The sequence below is a fragment of the Pan troglodytes genome, chromosome 12 (genome assembly GCF_028858775.2).
Source record: "Pan troglodytes isolate AG18354 chromosome 12, NHGRI_mPanTro3-v2.0_pri, whole genome shotgun sequence".
Lineage (NCBI taxonomy): Eukaryota > Metazoa > Chordata > Mammalia > Primates > Hominidae > Pan > Pan troglodytes.
In genome coordinates, this window is record NC_072410.2 from 15,174,784 (window position 1) to 15,194,153 (window position 19,370).

The window sequence follows — 19,370 nt, forward strand, 5'->3', positions numbered from 1 at the left end:
GTGCCTCTGTAAGTGTGCTGAGACACAACTGTGTAGTGGTAACCAAACCTAATTGCCCAGCAGAATTAACTCGAAGGAGGGTTTTTTTTTAAAGTTCAATTGAAATATAATTCATGTACCATACGCTTCACCCATTTAAAGTGTACAGTTCAGTGGCTTTTACTGTGTTCGTAGAGTATTACCACTGTCACCACAGTCAGTTTTAGAAGATTTTCATCACTCCATGAGGGATTCCTTACCTGTTAGCAGTTACTCCCCATTTTACCCAAACCTCTCAGCCTTGGCAACCGCTCATCTGTCTCTGTAGGTTTGCCTCTTCTGAACATTTCACATAAATGGAATCATATAGTATGTGGTCTTTTGTGACTGGCTTCTTTCATTTAGCAAGGTTTTCAAGGTTCGTCTGTGTTATAGCATGTATCAGTACTTTATCCGAGGACTATGATTTTTTGATTGCTTACTGTAAACCTATGGCATAAAAATCTCTGGGAACGAGGCCTGGAAATAATTCTTTTTTTTTTTTTTTCCTGAGACAGAGTCTTACTCTGTCGCCCAGGCTGGAGTGCAGTGGCGTGATCTCGGCTCACTGCAAGCTCCGCCTCCCGGGTTCACGCCATTCTCCTCCCTCAGCCTCCCCAGTAGCTGGGACTACAGGCACCCGCCACCAGGGCCGGCTAATTTTTTTTTTTTTTTTGTATTTTTAGTAGAGACGGAGTTTCACTGTGTTAGCCAGGATGTTCTTGATCTCCTGACCTCATTATCCACCCAGCTTGGCCTCCCAAAGTGCTGGGATTACAGGCATGAGCCACCGTGCCCAGCCGGAAATAATTCTTAAAAGCTGTTTAAAGGAGGATTCTGATAAGCCAGGTTTAGAAATCAGTGTATCAGATCAGAGAATAAGAGCTTGTCCCGGTTCTCCTATGGCCACTTAAATCCAGACCTTTTCATCTAAAATGCAAATACGTTTGGCATTTTTCATACACATTCCTGTCTTTTTTCCCCCTTCTGCTGTCTTATGTAGATACTGAGAATATTAAACCTGTACTCTTTTCATTTGCTACATAAGCACCCGTTTTGTTGTCCAGCTGTATTTTTTGGGTTGGAGGGTTAGGTCTGCAATAATCATGTTATTTCCCCTTTGGGTATACAAATGAGACAACGTGAGCAAATACAATCTGTATTTTTAAAGTGATGGAAATAACTTAAATTTTTTTTTCAGGGCACATGTTGCTAAGCTTAAGTCGTGGCAAGCAAGATTTCTTAAAAGAGGTTGTTGAAACTTTTGCCAACAAAAGCGGGCAGTCTGCGTTATATGATGCTCTGTTTTCTAGTCAGTCACCTAAGGATACATCTTTTCTTGGTAGCGATGATATTGGAAACATTGATGTACGAGAACCAGAGCTTGAAGATTTGGCTAGATACGATGTTGGTAAGTTATATGTTTCAGAGGAAATGGTCTCCGTCTTAATTCTTATAAATTGCCCATAATCTTATTACCCAGAAATAACAACTTAATATTTTCCTGTATTCCTTTTGTGTGTGTGTTGGGCTGGGGGGAGTTGGTGCTGTGGAGGTGGCATGTATTTTTTGTTGTTGTTGATTTTGAGACCAAGTTTTGCTCTTGTCGCCCATGCTGGAGTGCAGTGGTGCGATCTCGGCTCACTGTAACCTCTGCCTCCCAGGTTCAAGTAATTCTACTGCCTCAGTCTCCCAAGTAGCGGGATTACAAATGCCCACCACACGCCCGGCTAATTTTTTGTATTTTTAGTAGAGATGGGGTTTCATCATGTTGGTCAGGCTGGTCTCAAACTCCTGACCTCAGGTGATCCACCTGCCTTGGCCTCCCAAGGTGCTGGGATTACAGGTGTGAGCCACCGCGACCAGCCTTGTTGTATTTTGAGACAGGGTCTCGCTGTGTCACCTGGGCTGCAGTGTAGTGGCATGATCGTAGGTCACTGCTGGCCTTGAACTTCTGGGCTCAAGGGATTCTCTTGCCTCAGCCTCCTGAGTAGCTGGTACCATAGGCACATGCCACTCGGCCCAGATAATTTTTTTTTTAATTGGTAGAGACAGGGTCTCCCTTTGTTGCCCAGGCTAGTCTCCAACTCCTAGGCTCAAGTGATCCTCCTGCTTAAGCCCCCCAAAATGTTGGGATTAGGCCCGGCACAGTGGCTCATATCTGTAATCCCACCACTTTGGGAGGCCGAGGCGGGCAGATCACCTGAGATCAGGAGTTCGAGACCATCCTGGCCAACATGGTGAAACCCCATCTCTACTAAAAATACAAAAATTATCCGGGGGTGGTGGCATGTGCCTGTAGTCCCTACTCAGGAGGCTGAGGCAGGAGAGTCGCTTCAACCCGGGAGGTGGAGGTTGCAGTGAGCCAAGATCACACTGCTGCACGACAGCCTGGGCGACAGAGCGAGACTTCGTCTCAAAAACAAAAAGTGTTGGAATTATAGGCATGAGCCACTGCATCTGGCCATATTTTTCATCTAAATGGTTGTTTATGTATGATTTATCTTGCTTCCTTCATGAATTCTCTCCCATAGTCTGTGTATTAAAACTATAAATATCACTTTTATTGGCAATATAATCTTTTTTATGAAGTAGTCATAATTTGCTTGCTACTTTCTGTTATTGGGCATCCAAGTTTTCTCAACTTTTCCACTGTTAATAATCATACTCTGATAAAAACTTCAACAAAAAGTGTCTTCATTGCAAGTTATTTCCATAGAGATACCTAAAAACAGAATTACTGAGACAAGGGACATGAACATCTTTAAGTCTTGCAAATTGCCAAAATGACAGAAAGATTATACCTCTTCATGCTTCCAGAAGCGCATAACCTTTTCTTTTCTTTTCCTTTCTTTTCTTTTCTTTTTTTTGAGACAGAGTCTCGCTCTGTCACCCAGGCTGGAGCGCAGTGGCGCAATCTCGGCTCACTGCAACTTCCGCCTGCCAGGTTCAAGCAATTGTCTTGCCTCAGCCTCCCAAGTAGCTGGGACTATAGGCACGTGACACCATGCTCGGCTAATTTTTTGTATTTTTAGTAGAGACGGAGTTTCACCATGCTGGCCAGGCTGGTTTCGAACTCCTGACTGCGCAGAACCTTTTCAATATTGACTTTCTTGTAGAAAAACAGATTTCTTTACTGTACCGATGGATTAATATAGTGGTGTTCCATTGCTTTAATGACTTAAAGGAAAACCCATTGTTTTGGGGTTTCTTATTAGGTTAGGTGTTCTTTATTTGGCTTTTGTCAGTTGATTTTGGTTTATTGAGTTCTAGTCAGTGTCATTTTTTAAGATGGACTTAAACATTCTTCATCACTACTATTTTTATTAAAATTTCTAGAAATAATCAAGTGAGAATGCATTTAATAAGAACATGAGATTTTGCCTAACATAGAATTCCCTCCAGCTTTGATATAGAAAAGCAGTTATATAATTAAGATATATATATAATGTGAATTGTTTATGTTGGCAAAACTAATGGCACAAAGAAAAATTTCAAACCCTTAAGCCAATTTTTAAATTTTATTTCAGGTGCTATTCGAGCACATAATGGTAGTCTTCAGCACCTTACTTGGCTCGGCTTACAGTGGAATTCATTGCCTGCTTTACCTGGAATCCGAAAATGGCTAAAACAGCTTTTCCATCGTTTGCCCCATGAAACCTCAAGGCTTGAAACAAATGCGCCTGAATCAATATGTACTTTAGATCTTGAAGTAAGCAAAGATTTTAACAAATTAAATATTCTGAATTTTGTTTAATTTTTTTTCTAACTTAACTTTTCCTTAAATAAAACAGGTATTTCTCCTTGGAGTAGTATATACCAGCCACTTACAATTAAAGGAGAAATGTAATTCTGACCACAGCTCCTATCAGCCGTTATGCCTGCCCCTTCCTGTATGTAAACAGCTTTGTACAGAAAGACAAAAATCTTGGTGGGATGCGGTTTGTACTCTGATTCACAGAAAAGCACTGTAAGTAGTAAAACAAAAATATTGCTTTCACTTAGTGTGTAGGTTTTACCAGGGATTTAATCCTCATGTGAAGATTTAATTTGTCATGTGACCCATTAACATATATGTATGTAAGCGCTGAACTGTGTATTTAGAAAGCAATTTTAGTAAATTGAACTATTTTTTAGACCTGGAAACATAGCAAAATTGAGACTTCTAGTTCAGCATGGAATAAACACTCTAAGAGCCCAGGAAAAACATGGCCTTCAACCTGCTCTGCTTGTACATTGGGCAAAATGCCTTCAGAAAATGGTGAGTTTTAAAGTATAAGCATTTTTAAAGAACATTACCTTAATTTTTTAAAATCATGCACTTTTTATTGAAAGTTTTTTTGTTCTGGAAACAGCAGCTTGGTCATATTAGGACAGATGTGTTTTTTATTGCTGCAAAATAGTTAATGTAGTTAAATATAAGCACTTAGAGGAGCAATGCCTGGCACACAGTGAATGTTACATATTAGCTGAGCTGTTACTGTTATTCCTTAATAATTAAGTTCTGATAATTATTCAGCCTGAAAATTAAAAAAAAATTTAGCACAAGGCTTTGTAGGTAAGACCATTATAGATCTTTCTAAATATTTAAGGTGTGTTTTGTGTCACCATTAGGTGTAGATGGTCAGCCTTTTGAACAAACTGACACTACAGAAGAGGCAGGTTTCAGCTATCTAAAAAGGGCAACTGTTAAAAAGTAGTTGGGATTGCTACCTTAGGGTGGTATCATTAGAAGCTTTTAAGAGTTGAGTGTAGAGGCCGGGTGCGGTGGCTCACACCTGTAATCCCAGCACGTTAGGAGGCCGAGGCGGGCAGATCACAAGGTCAGGAGATCGAGATCATTCCTGGCTAACACGGTGAAACCCCGTCTCTACTAAAAATACAAAAAAAAACTCTACTAAAACTACAAAATTAGCCAGACATGGTGGCAGGTGCCTGTAATCCCAGCTACTTGGGAAGCTGAGGCAGGAGAATTGCTTGAACCTGCACGGCAGAGGTTGCAGTGAGTTCACTGGTATTAAGGTGGTTTAGTTATTACAGTATTTGGAAGTTGAACAAATGACTATTGAGATACCATTTGGTTTTGACTTGAAATTTTAGCCAGTTCTTACAACTTGTAAATGAACTTTAGATATAATCATGCGTGTTCCTTAAAGTTGTGTGCTTTTAACTTTCTGTTTTAGGGCAGCGGTCTTAATTCTTTTTATGATCAACGAGAATACATAGGGAGAAGTGTTCATTATTGGAAGAAAGTTTTGCCATTGTTGAAGATAATAAAGAAGAACAGTATTCCTGAACCTATTGATCCTCTGTTTAAACATTTTCATAGTGTAGACATTCAGGTAACAGAGTTCCTTTATGAATTTATTGGAGATGGGAATTTCCAGTTTATAAACAAAGAAGTGGAGCTATAAACTGCTTAAATTAATTGCCTTGTTATTTAACGGTAATCTTGTTTTGTAAATTCACTAGCTCTCACGGATAAGATATGACAGAGAAGAATAATGAGATGTTTGTCTCTTAAGATCATATAAAATCTTTGGAAAATCATTTGGGTTTTATATTCTGAGTATAAACAATTTGACTAAAAACTATTCTGTGTGTTTAGGCATCAGAAATTGTTGAATATGAAGAAGACGCACACATAACTTTTGCTGTATTGGATGCAGTAAATGGAAATATAGAAGATGCTGTGACTGCTTTTGAATCTATACAAAGTGTTGTTTCTTATTGGAATCTTGCACTGGTAAGTAGATGCGGTACTTGAGCTAAAAGTTTTATTTATTTATTTATTATTTCTTTTAAAAGACGGTGTTTCTCTGTTGGCCAGGCTAGAGTGCAGTGGCACAATCTTGGCTCACTGCAACCTCTGCTTCCCAGGCTCAAGCGATTCTTGTGCCTCAGCTCCCGAGTAGCTGGGATTACAGGCATGAGCCACCATGCGTGGCCAAGCTGAAAGTTTTTTGTTTTAAAAAGCTAATGATTTCATAAAAGCACTATTTGTATAGATTTTTCACAGGAAGGCAGAAGACATTGCAAATGATGCCCTTTCTCCTGAAGAACAAGAAGAATGCAAAAATTATCTGACAAAGACCAGGGACTACCTAATAAAGATTATAGATGACAGTGATTCAAATCTTTCAGTGGTCAAGAAAGTAAGTAGCAGGTTGTTGTATGTACGTTCTTACTGATAACCCACTGGTCAGTGTTTTTGCGTTGGTCTTATATTTTGGTAATTTCAAAAATACTCAGTAATATGTTGTTATTAATGCACAGAAGGGATGTGTGTGTCTAAATGCTTATATTTGCTTGCTTTGTCTTAGGTTTGGTGTGTCTTTTTAAACTTGGGAATCTAGGTATATGCTCTTAAAAAGTACTTCTTGGGGAATTAGAAAAGATTTCTAAGATAAGACATTGATTTTGTTATCTTAGCAGTGTAATCAAAACAAATATTATAACCTCAGGACTAATTCTTAATGAACTTTGCTGAAATTGAAAGTTGTTGCTGACAACTTAAGAGCTTTTCTTCTCATCGTCATCAGCCATTATGAACGCCCTTGTTTTCTTGCTGTCAGCTGTTTGAGATTGTCATGATGATGTTAAATTATGTTCAGTCTTCTGAGTGTTTTGTTGATTAATTTGTGTTACTACTCTTTTATTAGGATTTATGTTGTCTGGTGTATTGTAGCATCTGTATTTCTGTCACCATTGAAAATCAGTTAGAAAACATCAGTAACTTATTTTGTTCACTTGGAAAAGCTTTCCAAGTTAACATTTCTCTACAATTATCATGGTTAACAGAAGTAATAGAAAGAGCATGGACTTTAGAATCAGAAGATGTTAGATTGTACAACACTTTTCTGTGTTCATGAAGAAAAAAATAGAATAAAGACAAAAAAATAAAAATAATAATACAAAACAACAGAAAAACAAAGAAAAAAGATAATTAAAAAACACCTTCACGTGTATTATTATTTAAAGTGTAAAGTACTTATTAAAGTGACAAAAATGTAAATAAGATAAAATATATCATTTTAGAGTTTTTACTTTTGGAATTTTTTGCAAATGAAAGCCCTTAATTAATGTCTTTTATTTTGAGTTGCCTGTGCCCCTGGAGTCTGTAAAAGAGATGCTGAAGTCAGTCCTGCAGGAACTCGAAGCCTATAGTGAAGGAGGTCCTCTCTATACAAATGGTTCTTTGCGAAATGCAGATTCAGAAATAAAACATTCTCCACCGTCTCCTACCGGATATTCACTATCACCAAGTAAAAGTTACAAGGTAAACAGGAAAGAATGGAATCATTTCATTGTGAAATTGTTTCTAAGTGTTTTAAATGCTCTTTTGTTATTTTTTTTTTTATTTTAGTATTCTCCCAAAATACCACGTCGATGGACAGAAGATCAGATTTCTTTACTGAAAATGATTTCCCAACAAGTAGAGGCCATTAAGGTAAGTCACTTAATTTCTCTAGCTGTACTTTTTATTCCAAGATTCCTTCCCTGGCCACTCTCTCACTTTTTTTCTGAAGCTGGTCAGAATGTCCCCTTGCCATCCAAATAGTATGGCAAGGGGACATTTTGGTCTTTTTTTTTTTTTTTTTTTTAAGGCAGGGTCTTGTTGTGCAGGCTGGAGTACAGTGGTAGGATCACAGCTTACTGCGGCTTCGACCTCCTAGCTCAAGAGAGGCTCTTGGCTCAGCCTGCCACGAAGCCAGGACTACAGACAGTCACACGCCACTAGGCCCAGCTAATTGTATTTTTTGTAGAGATGGGATTTTGCCATGTTGCCCAGGGTGACCTTGAACTCCTGGCTCAAACAATCCTCCTGCTTCAGCCTCCCAAAGTGCTGGGATTGCAGGTGTGAGCCACTGTGCCCAGCCTACATACCTTGGTCTTGACCCTTTACCATATTTTGTTTTGTTTTGTTTTGAGATGGAGTCTCACTCTGTTGCCCAGTCTGGAGTACAATGATGTGATCTTGGCTCACTGCAACCTCCACCTCCCAGGTTCAAGTGACTCTCCTGCCTCAGCCTCCCGAGTAGCTGGGATTACAGGCACCCGCCACCAGGCCCAGCTAATTTTTGTATTTTTAGTAGACACAGAGTTTCACCATGTTGGCCAGGCTGGTTTTGAACTTCTGACCTCAGGTGATCTGCCCGCCTTGGCCTCCCAAAGTGCTGGGATTACAGGTGTAAACCACCGCACCCAGCCCTTTACCGTATTTTTGAAAGTACTTTATGTGTCTCTCTCCTCATCTTCCACAAAATTTGAGACCTTCAAAGGTAGAAACTGTTTTATTTAAAATATAAGAGTTCCTGACACAGAGAAGGTTCCCGAGTGATTGAAGTGCTACAATGTACTAATCATACTCTGGTCTATGAGTTCATTCCCAGATTAGCTGTGGATTACATGTGTTTCAAATGTATAGCTAGGAATCGAAAAGTGGTCTGAGCTTCAAAAAGTCTTACTATATTTTAATACTTCCATATGAATTTGACTTAATTATGTAAGGAAATAGTTATGTATATATATCTTATTTTAACAATAGGGTTCAAAGGAGCTTGACTTTTTTGGAATTGGAAATAAAAGTAGGTTCTTTCATGTTTATCAAGCAAGAACTAAATTACTCATACTGCTAAAGTTACATCAAGGATATGCTGATGTGTGGCAATTATTACAGTGTGATCAGCAGTATTTGCAAATTAAGAGAATACTATTTGGTGGGGAAGACATTTTTGAATTTGCACAAAAATTTTGAATGTTAATTCTGTGTAGTCGTGGCCTATGACAATTACATACAATTTTGACTTAACATACAGGTTTCCGGCTCCCAACATTGTATTCTGTGGAAGTATAGTGGAGCACTAGTCCATGAGCTTGAAAAGCTTGGTACTAGTACTGACTCTGCCATTAATTAATGATCTTGGGCCAGTCACTTCCTTTGTGACTGTTTGGCTTCTTATCTTTAAAATGAGAGAATTATTGAAGCCAGTTCTCATCACACTGAATGTTAAAAATTACAGTTACAGCAGTGATTGCAAATTCTAAGCTCTGGTGCGGATACCAACAGTGACCATAAAGTTTTCTAGGTGATTCCACTAGTTTCTTATTTCTTGGATGTGTATGTGTAGCATCTGGACTAGGCACTGTAGATGGATAAGTGGGGGAAATTTTATTTAGCTTGAAAATTGAGATAGTTTTGGACCTCATGGTTAGGTCTTTCTGGGAAATTTTTATTTGAGACACTTGTAGAAAAAGAAAGCAGACATGCTAGATCTGTCCCTGACCTCACTTGTTAGAACTGATCGGATTCCTGGGCTGATACAGAGAAGTTTGAAACTTTTCAAAATTTACCTGTTTTCTGATACCACTACAGTTTCTTTGGAAAAAGAATTTCCTGTTAAGTGTCTGTTTTGTAAGGGGACATTTTGTAGGTTCTAGGGTTGGGTATGGTGCTGTCATTTAGTTTTCTTCAGCAGAGATCAGGTAGCCACATAGCTACACTAGACGGCATTGTATCTATCTGCCGTCTTGTCAAGGCAGCAGAGTTGTGTTAAGAAAACATTTTTGGAGTCAGATCTGGTTCAAATTCCAGCTGTTATTCCCTGCATCCGTTTCTCTCATTTTAAGATAGGAGCTAATATTGTTTACCTAACAGTGTAGATGGTATAAAAATTAAGAGTTTAAGTGCATTGGACGTATTATTATATACATAATAAATTCTCTGCAGCTACTACTTTTTTCCCTTTCCTGGTGGAGCATTTGAACATCACCTTGAGAATTAGTTGTATTTTGTTTCAGCACGGGGTTAAGTGAAAAGCTAATTTGGGGAGGTAACGCGGAATGTCAGGTAGTCCAGATTGCAGTGTAGAAAGAACACACTGAAAGGATGGTCAGTGTAATGTTAGAGGACTGTGAAAGTTGGGGAAAGAAGTTTAGTTTGTAGGTACTTGTTTTTTTGAGCAGGGAATTGTCTTGGCTGGAGGTGAACGTCAGAAAGGTTAATGTAGGCAAGTGTAGAATGGAAATGAAGGTGTGATCATTTAGGAGGTTATTTGTTTAGGTGAGAGAGTTAATGAATTAGGTTTTGTGTTAACGAATGAAAATGGGAGCAGATAAATTTTTAACAAATTAAGAATCATATTTTAAAATCAGCACCAGGTACCTAGAACTCATTGGCAAATAGAAACTTTCAAAAGATATAATCAGGTCCGGGCGTGGTGGGTCACACCTATAATCCCAGCACTTTGGGAGGCTGAGGTGGTGGATCACTTGAGGTCAGGAGTTCAAGACTAGCCTGGCAAACATGGTGAAACCCCATCTCTACTATTATACAAAAAATTAGCCGGGCGTGCTGGCTGACGCCTGTAATCCCAGCTACTCGGGAGGCTGAGGTGGGAGAATTGCTTGAGCCCAGGAGGTGGAGGTTGCGGCGAGCCAAGATTGTGCCATTGCACTCCAGCCTGGACGACAGATCGAGACACCATCTCAAAAAAGAAAAAAAGAAAAAATCAGTTATTTAAATTTAAAAGAGTAAGTTTCCCCAGCACTGTTTCTGGCATGATATAATTAAATGATTAAAATTATTTGGTATTTTTTTCTTCCAATAGAAAGAAATGCAGGAGTCGCAACTAAATAGCAGTAAGTCAGCATCCCGTCATCGTTGGCCCACAGAGAATTATGGACCAGACTCGGTGCCTGATGGATATCAGGGGTCACAGACATTTCATGGGGCTCCACTAACAGGTGAGCTGGCAAGTGGATAATCGCATATTTTAGTAAAATTACTTTACTTCCCTCTTTTAAGTAGATAACGTGTGAAATCACCTTGTTTATATATGTTTGTTAATATACATGTCAACGTCTGTTTATATGTGACTTCAAAAGCTGTATTTGGTGTTACGGAGATTTTTATAATCCCAAGCAGAAAAAACGAGCCGTATGTGATCACGTGTATATAAAGGCTTAAAGAACACTTAATCCACACCTCAGATGAGCTGAGATGAGATTATTCCTTAAATTGAAAAATGTTATTGAATAGAGTTATGCACTAAGAAATGCTTAATTAAGAACCTACACCTCTGGGGAATTATTTTGATGATAATGATGAGAGGCAGGACGTTATATAGGAAATCTTACTTAATTTGAAATATTATGGTTATATAAAGAAAGAAAAGGAGTTTGGACCTGAATCATACTGGGTTTTTAAGTTCTGCTCTATCACTTACTATAATAGCTGTGTAAGTTAACCTGTCTGAAATGTGGAGATAATACTTGCCTTACATAATTACTATGAGCATTTGTGTATGTGCAGGTGGGCGTGGGTGTGTATCAGACATTTATTAGAGTACACAGTAAACAGTTAATGAACTAAGGTTACTAATAGTGTTTACTGTGGGTTGGCTATGTGCAAAAGTGCTTTGTGAATGTAATTTTATTTAATTACAGTAACTTAGAATGGCCGGTACCATTATTAATCCCTTTTTTATAAATAAGGAAATGGATAAAGAAAGGTTAGGTAACTTACTCATTATTATACAGCTAGTTATTGATAGAGCCGAGATTCACACTCCAGTGGTGTAACTCCAAAGCACTTGCCAGTATAATACATTGCTCCCAGGCAGCCAGAAATAACAAAATTGTTCCTTTTACGTACGACAGACTTCTGAAATGGTAGTAGTAGTGCCCTTTTTTTTTTCTCTTGTTAGCCCAGGAAAGATTTAGAATAAAATGTAGTTTAGATGAGCACATTTGTGTGATGGTTCATATAGTTAAGGCAACCCCACTAGCCTTTTGTGATAGTATCTTCTCAACACAAGCAAAATAACAGAAAATCTTTGTGAAGTCAAGCTTATTAAATGTCGTAAGTCATAGATAAGTATATGAAATGTCTAACGTTCAAACCTTGTTTTCTTAAAACCTTACACATCATATAGGTCCTTGTAAGAGGATAAACAAACCGGCTAGCCTTTCCTGGGGCTTTTTTAGTGATGTGTGCAGTCAGTTATTTGGTGCCTTGTGGGTCATGATTTCCATTTCTTCTGTGTACAGGCATAAAAGGTCTTCTGTTCTTATACAAGCATGTAAATCCAACATTCTCATTGTCTCATTTTATTCTTGCAATGACCCTGTGAAATGTGTAGAAGCAGCACATCCTCATTTTACAATTGAGAAACATGGAGACTCCAAATGGATTATTTACAGGTTCACAAAACAGCTTTGTGGCACTGAAAGGGCGAGAGCCAAGATCTCCTGATTTCTGTTCCTGTGTTCATAGGTTCTTTTTCCTTAATAAAAGTAAACATACATCAAGATGGTCCTTGTTTTTTTAAAATAAGATGATTAAAATTAAAGATTAATGAGCTCATAGGAGATACTCAGAAGTACTGAACAGGGTGAAGAAAACTAAAAACTAACCACCTTATTAACATTTCTTATATTTGAGAGCATTTCCTTCTGGTTCTTTCTCTATACATATAGTATTTTTTATGAGATTGTTACCATGTTACTATGTTGTGTGTAGATGAGCTAGCCTGTTTTTTAAATGTTACTTTAGTTCTGAGCATTTTTAAACTTAAATGTTTTTTGAATATTAATGAGTTCATGGTATCCCATCACATGGAAGTACTGTAAATTCTGTTCCTTTATTTATGTTGTTTCTGGTTTATGCCATTACAAATTCTAGGACAGTGTCCTAGTTTTGTAGGGTATTCAAAATATTCAGTTTATGCTCTTACCACTAGTATCTGATAGTGCCATTTTCGCACTTTTGCTAATGCTGACTTACTAGTTTATAAAATCCTTTGCCAATTTGTAGGAACAAAAGTGATATCAATTTTTAAGTTTTTTAAATACTAGTCATGCTCAACAATTCACGCAAATGGCAGTTGGTAGTTTTGCCATCTTCAACGTGGGTACCTTCCAGTTGTTTGGTTTCTTGGTAAAACTCACACAAAACAGATGGAGAAGAGTTTTTGTATATCAACATGAATGTTAATGTGATTTTTTTAAAGCCAACGAACACATTTGTGTTCCTTGGGAGATCCTGTGCATGAATTTGTCAGGTAATTTTTTTGACCTGAACATTCTCATAATAGCCTCAATTTGCACAATGCAACCTCGTCATTTTGCAGATTTTCAAGGCTCACTTCAAAAACATGTTCCTTGAGGCCTATTAACATTTCTTTCCCAAATTGTCTATTCATACGGTGCTTTAAAAAATTAGATTACTTTTAGTAGATTTATTAGAGCCGCACAGTTTAGAGTCAGTAGTCAATTAAAGTCCCTACTTAAACTTCAGACTAAGATTTTTTTTTTTATTTAATATTTTATTTTTTCTTTTTGCTTTCATGCAGACAGACATCTTGCAAGACTTTAAGATTCTTGGGCCATTTCTGTCAGGTTGTTCTGTGTTCTGTGCCTGCTTCCTCCCCATAGTAATTTCAAAATAGCTATCCTCACCTCTGTAAGGTTTCCAAAATCAAACTTGGGCTTCTGGCTAGCCTTTTCTAGGTCTTGATTTTTCAGTGCTTTCCAGAGGCAATTGTTTGGAACCTCTTGGCACAGTTTCTGTTTCTTCTTCCATGTACAGGCATAAAAGGTCTTTTGGTTGTTTTCTGGTAAAACTATCATAAAACAGTTCAAGCAAATGACTATTGGTAGTTTTGTCATTAACATGGGTGCCTTCTAGTCGTTTTGTTTCCTGGTAAAACAGACCAAACAGAGGGAGCAGACAGTTTGTACATCTGTATGAGTGTTGATGTGCTTTTTATTTTAAGCCAGGGAACACATTTTATGTTATTTATGACATCCTTTCCATGAATTTGTCAGGTGATTTTTGAGCTGAACATTCTCAGTAATAGCTTAAGTTTACAAAATACAACCTAGTCTTTCTGCAGATTTTCTAGGCCCACTTCAAATGCATTGACCATCAGATGGCATCTTGGTTCCTTACGTCCTTTCTGTGACTGAATGTCCATAATTCCACATCATACTGATCTTTCTCAGAAAAGGCAACAGTTACTTTCTTCTTTATTCCTTTTTTAATGCTTGTGAGGTAGTTCTTGTTGATCACAGCGATGCTATTCTCTTATTCTTCATGTCATATTTAGCAATTTTTTCTAGTTTGTCATTTGATAATCTTGATTGGTGTATTTTGATGTACAGAAATTTAAAATGTATGTAGTTAAATCTTTCTTTAATTTCTATTGCCTTTGTATTTATAGCTCTTGCCTAGATAGTCTTAACTGTAGTATAGACTTTAACAGTGTTTTCTTTCTTTCTTTTTTTTTAGTTGCAACTACTGGCCCTTCAGTATATTATAGTCAGTCACCAGCATATAATTCCCAGTATCTTCTCAGACCAGCAGCTAATGTTACTCCCACAAAGGTAACAAAGGAATAATTTATACATTTATAATTATTTTCTTTTTAAATTGTTTAGGGTTCCTTCAAATAAATTCAAGAGAGCAGTTCACTATTAAAACTTTTATGTCCCTTAAAATGTAGATATTTAAAATTTATCTCCAAATACAGAAATTATCCTTCTTAGTCACCTTATTTTTGTGTTAATAAGTGTGAATATTTAGAATATTTTAAAAATGGGAGTGGTGGTGGTGGATCCTTCATCGTTCTGTTTTAACAGAAATAGAACTGTAATGCCCTTGCTGACCCACTATGTGGTAAGTACTTTCAGGCCTGATACAGCTATATATATAACAATTGATTGAAGACTCAATGTTACAGTGGTAGTTGAATGTGACAGCTTTGAGGACAGAGTGTTGGGGTGCATTTAGACCCTTGCTCTTCTGCTTATTTTGACCACAGGCAAGTTTCTTAACCTCTCAATGCATCAGTTGCCTCATATGTAAAATGAGGATAATAATAATACCTTAATTCACAGGGTTTTTGAGGATATTAAAATGAGATAATAATGTAAAGTGCTTAGAACAGTGCCCAGCTGGCGCATTAATAAATGCTCAATAAATGTTATCATCATCATCATCATCATTATTGTTAACATCATTTGATAAATTAGGAATGAAGAAGGTATTTATTTCATGACTATTTTGGGCATGTGGATCAAGAAAATTCACCTTCATTTATGTTTCAGGGTTCTTCTAATACAGAATTTAAGTCAACCAAAGAAGGATTTTCCATCCCTGTGTCTGCTGATGGATTTAAATTTGGCATTTCAGAACCAGGAAATCAAGAAAAGAAAAGTGAAAAGCCTCTTGAAAATGATACTGGCTTCCAGGCTCAGGATATTAGTGGCCAGAATGGCCATGGTGTGATTTTTGGCCAAACAAGTGGCACTTTTACATTTGCAGATGTTGGAAAATCAACTTCAGGAGAAGGATTTCAGTTTGGCCAAAAAGACCCCAATTTCAAGGGATTTTCAGGTGCTGGAGAAAAATTATTCTCATCACAATGTGGTAAAATGGCCAATAAAGCAAACACTTCCGGTGACTTTGAGAAAGATGATGATGCCTATAAGACTGAGGACAGCGATGACATCCATTTTGAACCAGTAGTTCAAATGCCTGAAAAAGTAGAACTTGTAACCGGAGAAGAAGGTGAAAAAGTTCTGTATTCACAGCGGGTAAAACTATTTAGATTTGATGCTGAGATAAGTCAGTGGAAAGAAAGGGGCTTGGGGAACTTAAAAATCCTCATAAATGAGGTCAATGGCAAACCAAGAATGCTGATGCGAAGAGACCAAGTACTAAAAGTGTGTGCTAATCATTGGATAACAACTACAATGAACCTGAAGCCCCTCTCTGGATCAGATAGAGTATGGATGTGGTTAGCCAGTGATTTCTCTGATGGTGATGCCAAACTAGAGCAGTTGGCAGCAAAATTTAAAACACCAGTGCTGGCTGAAGAATTCAAGCAGAAATTTGAGGAATGCCAGCGGCTTCTGTTAGACATACCACTTCAAACTCCCCATAAACTTGTAGATACTGGCAGAGCTGCCAAGTTAATACAGAGAGCTGAAGAAATGAAGAGTGGACTGAAAGATTTCAAAGCAGTTTTGACAAATGATCAAACAAAAGTCACTGAGGAAGAAAATAAGGGTTCAGGTACAGGTGCAGCCGGTGCCTCAGACACAACAATAAAACCCAATCCTGAAAACACTGGGCCCACATTAGAATGGGATAACTATGATTTAAGGGAAGATGCTTTGGATGATAATGTTAGTAGTAGCTCAGTACATGATTCTCCGTTGGCAAGTAGCCCTGTGAGAGAAAATCTTTTCTGCTCTGATGAGTCGACAACAGGATCTGACTTCAGTTTTAAATCTGCTTTGAGTCTATCTAAGTCTCCTGCCAAGTTGAATCAGAGTGGGACTTCAGTTGGCACTGATGAAGAATCTGATGTTACTCAAGAAGAAGAGAGAGATGGACAGTACTTTGAACCTGTTCTTCCTTTACCTGATCTAGTTGAAGTATCCAGTGGTGAGGAAAATGAACAAGTTGTTTTTAGTCACAGGGCAGAACTCTACAGATATGATAAAGATGTTGGTCAATGGAAAGAAAGGGGCATTGGTGATATAAAGATTTTACAGAATTATGATAATAAGCAAGTTCGTATAGTGATGAGAAGGGACCAAGTATTAAAACTTTGTGCCAATCACAGAATAACTCCAGACATGAGTTTGCACAATATGAAAGGGACAGAAAGAGTATGGGTGTGGACTGCATGTGATTTTGCAGATGGAGAAAGAAAAGTAGAGCATTTAGCTGTTCGTTTTAAACTACAGGATGTTGCAGACTCGTTTAAGAAAATTTTTGATGAAGCAAAAACAGCCCAGGAAAAAGATTCTTTGATAACACCTCATGTTTCTCGGTCAAGCACTCCCAGAGAGTCACCATGTGGCAAAATTGCTGTAGCTGTATTAGAAGAAACCACAAGAGAGAGGACAGATGTTATTCAGGGTGATGATGTAGCAGATGCAGCTTCAGAAGTTGAAGTGTCTAGCACATCTGAAACAACAACAAAAGCGGTGGTTTCTCCTGCAAAGTTTGTATTTGGTTCAGAGTCTGTTAAAAGCATTTTTAGTAGTGAAAAATCAAAACCAGTTGCATTTGGCAACAGTTCTGCCACTGGGTCTTTGTTTGGATTTAGTTTTAATGCACCTTTGAAAAGTAACAATAGTGAAACTAGTTCAGTAGCCCAGAGTGGATCTGAAAGCAAAGTGGAACCTAAAAAATGTGAACTGTCAAAGAACTCTGATATCAAACAGTCTTCAGATAGGAAAGTCAAAAATCTCTCTGCTTCCTTTCCAACGGAAGAATCTTCAATCAACTACACATTTAAAACACCAGAAAAGGGTAGGTACTTTGTTGTTTAAGCACAATTTTTCTTTCTTTTAATGTTTAGCTTGATGCAGGCTCTCTGTGGGATACTAATGTTGGGATATAAACGATGCTTTGTGAACACCCCCAAAATATTTGAGCAATTTTTTTTCTCCCTTAATAAGTTCACAGTGAGGTTTCAAAGAGCAAGAGAACTTAGTTAAAGACATTTCAGTAACTGGAAGATACTTCTATCATGCTAGGGCAGAGCAAAAGAACTTGGTACAGTGTACGGACTCATGCTTGAATCATGCGCATTGACATGAGTCTTTTTTTAAAGTGTTCATTTTCATTTGTTCTGTTTCTTTTGTCACTCAGAAAACATGATATTGAGGCTGGGCACGGTGGCTCACTCCTAGAATGCCAGCACTTTGGGAGGTTGAGGAGGGCAGATCACTTGAGCTCAGGAGTTCGAGACCAGCCTGGCCAACATGGTGAAACCCTGTTTCTACTGAAAATACAAAAATAAGCCGGGCGTGGTGGTGCGTGCCAATGATTAGCAGCTACTCAGGAGGTTGAGGCAGGAGGATCGCTTGAGCACAGGAGATGGAGGTAGCAGTGAGCTGAAATCATGCCACTGCACTCCAGCCTGACTGAGTGACTGAGTGAGACTTTGTCTCCAAAAAAAAACAAAAAAAACAAAAAAAAAGAAAAACATGATATTGAGATGTTCTCATTTTATGTGTTGTATGTCAGTCTTGCTCGTGTATTAAATGAGCAAAGAATGAAACTACAGGGATAAATGAATATGTAAGACAGTCAGATTGGTGGTATAAATTGAGGGATTCTGGCTTTTTATGTTTTAAAAGCATATTCATTTTGTTTCCTAAAATGTTAAAAAATGAAATATTCTTTATTTTCTAGGATTTAATTTTAGCCTTTTAAAATCTAATCCCATGGCCTTTTGGACTAGCACCCCTTCCTCACAGCCTGAGAGCAAAGGTATAGAACTAGCATTCTCGGTATGAGGTAACAGCAGTTTTTAGCAGCTGGTAGCCCTTAGCAAAGTATTCGTAACTGTGGCTGTATGAAATGAAGTACTTACCACTACAACATGCATGTTAAAGAATGCCAGTTTAAGCAAAGTACCTTTTGACTGGTGGCATGACACCCTTGTTGGTTTGTTTTTTTAAATGTACTGGGATGCTGATTTGTAATGTACTTCATTCCTCTGCTATTTGAGGTCTGCTCAATGAAGACCTATGTTTTATCTAATGTTTATCTTTAGCCACTAACGTCTGCCAGTATTCACATGTAGTGGCAACGGCATGTATACAGTATGGAAGAGTGTCCCTGTAGGGCTGTTCTTTTGTGCATGGTTTAGAAAAATGCTGTATTTGAAAATGGACCCCATTTTTAACAGCCAGCATTCTACAGCTTGCATATTATATATGTTGCACAGATCATTTTTAGAAGTGTGGCTTCTAGAGTGGAACAAGAAGTGGGATCTGTTGAAGGCCTTCAAGAACAGGTTAGGGAAGTGAAATCTCACCCTTAGTGACCAGTAACACATCTTAGCCATGCCAAACAAGTACAATGATAAAGTAACAATCTCTGATTTTTTTTTAAGTATACCAGTTTTATTACCAGCTAAGGTAGCTCTTAATCTTTTATTTTAAAGATACGGTCTTTGAGAAATGTGAAAAGTGTTAACTTAAAAGTGGATGTATACTTGCGTACAGTTTCTGTGAGCTCTAGGTTAGGAATCCCTGACCTAAGAACGAATGTGCCTATACACTACTGTAGAACATAGAGCCTTATTCTGTTTTGAATCTGATAATGTCATTGTCCCAAGGGACCTTAGAAATGAAGACTTTAGACATGAGTAAACTGAGGCCAAGAGAGGCTATCTGATTTACCCAAGGGGTCTTTACTGAGTAATAGCAGAAGTGGAACAAGAATCTGTATCTTACGGTGTACTGTTATTCCTCCTAGCTAGGAAATGATACTAAGTTTTTGTTTATAATGAAGGAGAGGGACAAATTTCACATTGTAA

The 19,370-nt window shown here is 37.9% G+C and overlaps 1 protein-coding gene across 13 annotated transcripts in view; it reads left to right on the forward strand.

Moving 5' to 3' along the window:
- Nucleotides 1-19,370, forward strand: part of LOC129135413 (RANBP2-like and GRIP domain-containing protein 5/6) — a 57,052-nt gene that overhangs the window by 20,108 nt on the left and 17,574 nt on the right. For 11 of the 13 annotated variants that reach the window (XR_010149279.1, XR_010149278.1, XR_010149280.1 and 8 more), the window contains 12 exons: nucleotides 1,220-1,429; nucleotides 3,549-3,730; nucleotides 3,813-3,988; nucleotides 4,156-4,279; nucleotides 5,202-5,360; nucleotides 5,627-5,764; nucleotides 6,027-6,173; nucleotides 7,118-7,297; nucleotides 7,385-7,468; nucleotides 10,629-10,764; nucleotides 14,312-14,406; nucleotides 15,130-17,350. Coding sequence is in view for 10 of the 13 variants with exons in the window: in XM_054678714.1 (XP_054534689.1) it covers nucleotides 1,220-1,429; nucleotides 3,549-3,730; nucleotides 3,813-3,988; nucleotides 4,156-4,279; nucleotides 5,202-5,360; nucleotides 5,627-5,764; nucleotides 6,027-6,173; nucleotides 7,118-7,297; nucleotides 7,385-7,468; nucleotides 10,629-10,764; nucleotides 14,312-14,406; nucleotides 15,130-17,350 (3,852 nt within the window). In the remaining 3 variants the exon portion in view is untranslated. Of the gene's footprint in view, nucleotides 1-1,219; nucleotides 1,430-3,548; nucleotides 3,731-3,812; nucleotides 3,989-4,155; nucleotides 4,280-5,201; nucleotides 5,361-5,626; nucleotides 5,765-6,026; nucleotides 6,174-7,117; nucleotides 7,298-7,384; nucleotides 7,469-10,628; nucleotides 10,765-12,161; nucleotides 12,840-14,311; nucleotides 14,407-15,129; nucleotides 17,351-19,370 lie in introns of those variants that run through there. The other 2 variants (XM_054678718.2, XM_063789460.1) reach the window with 2 other exon arrangements.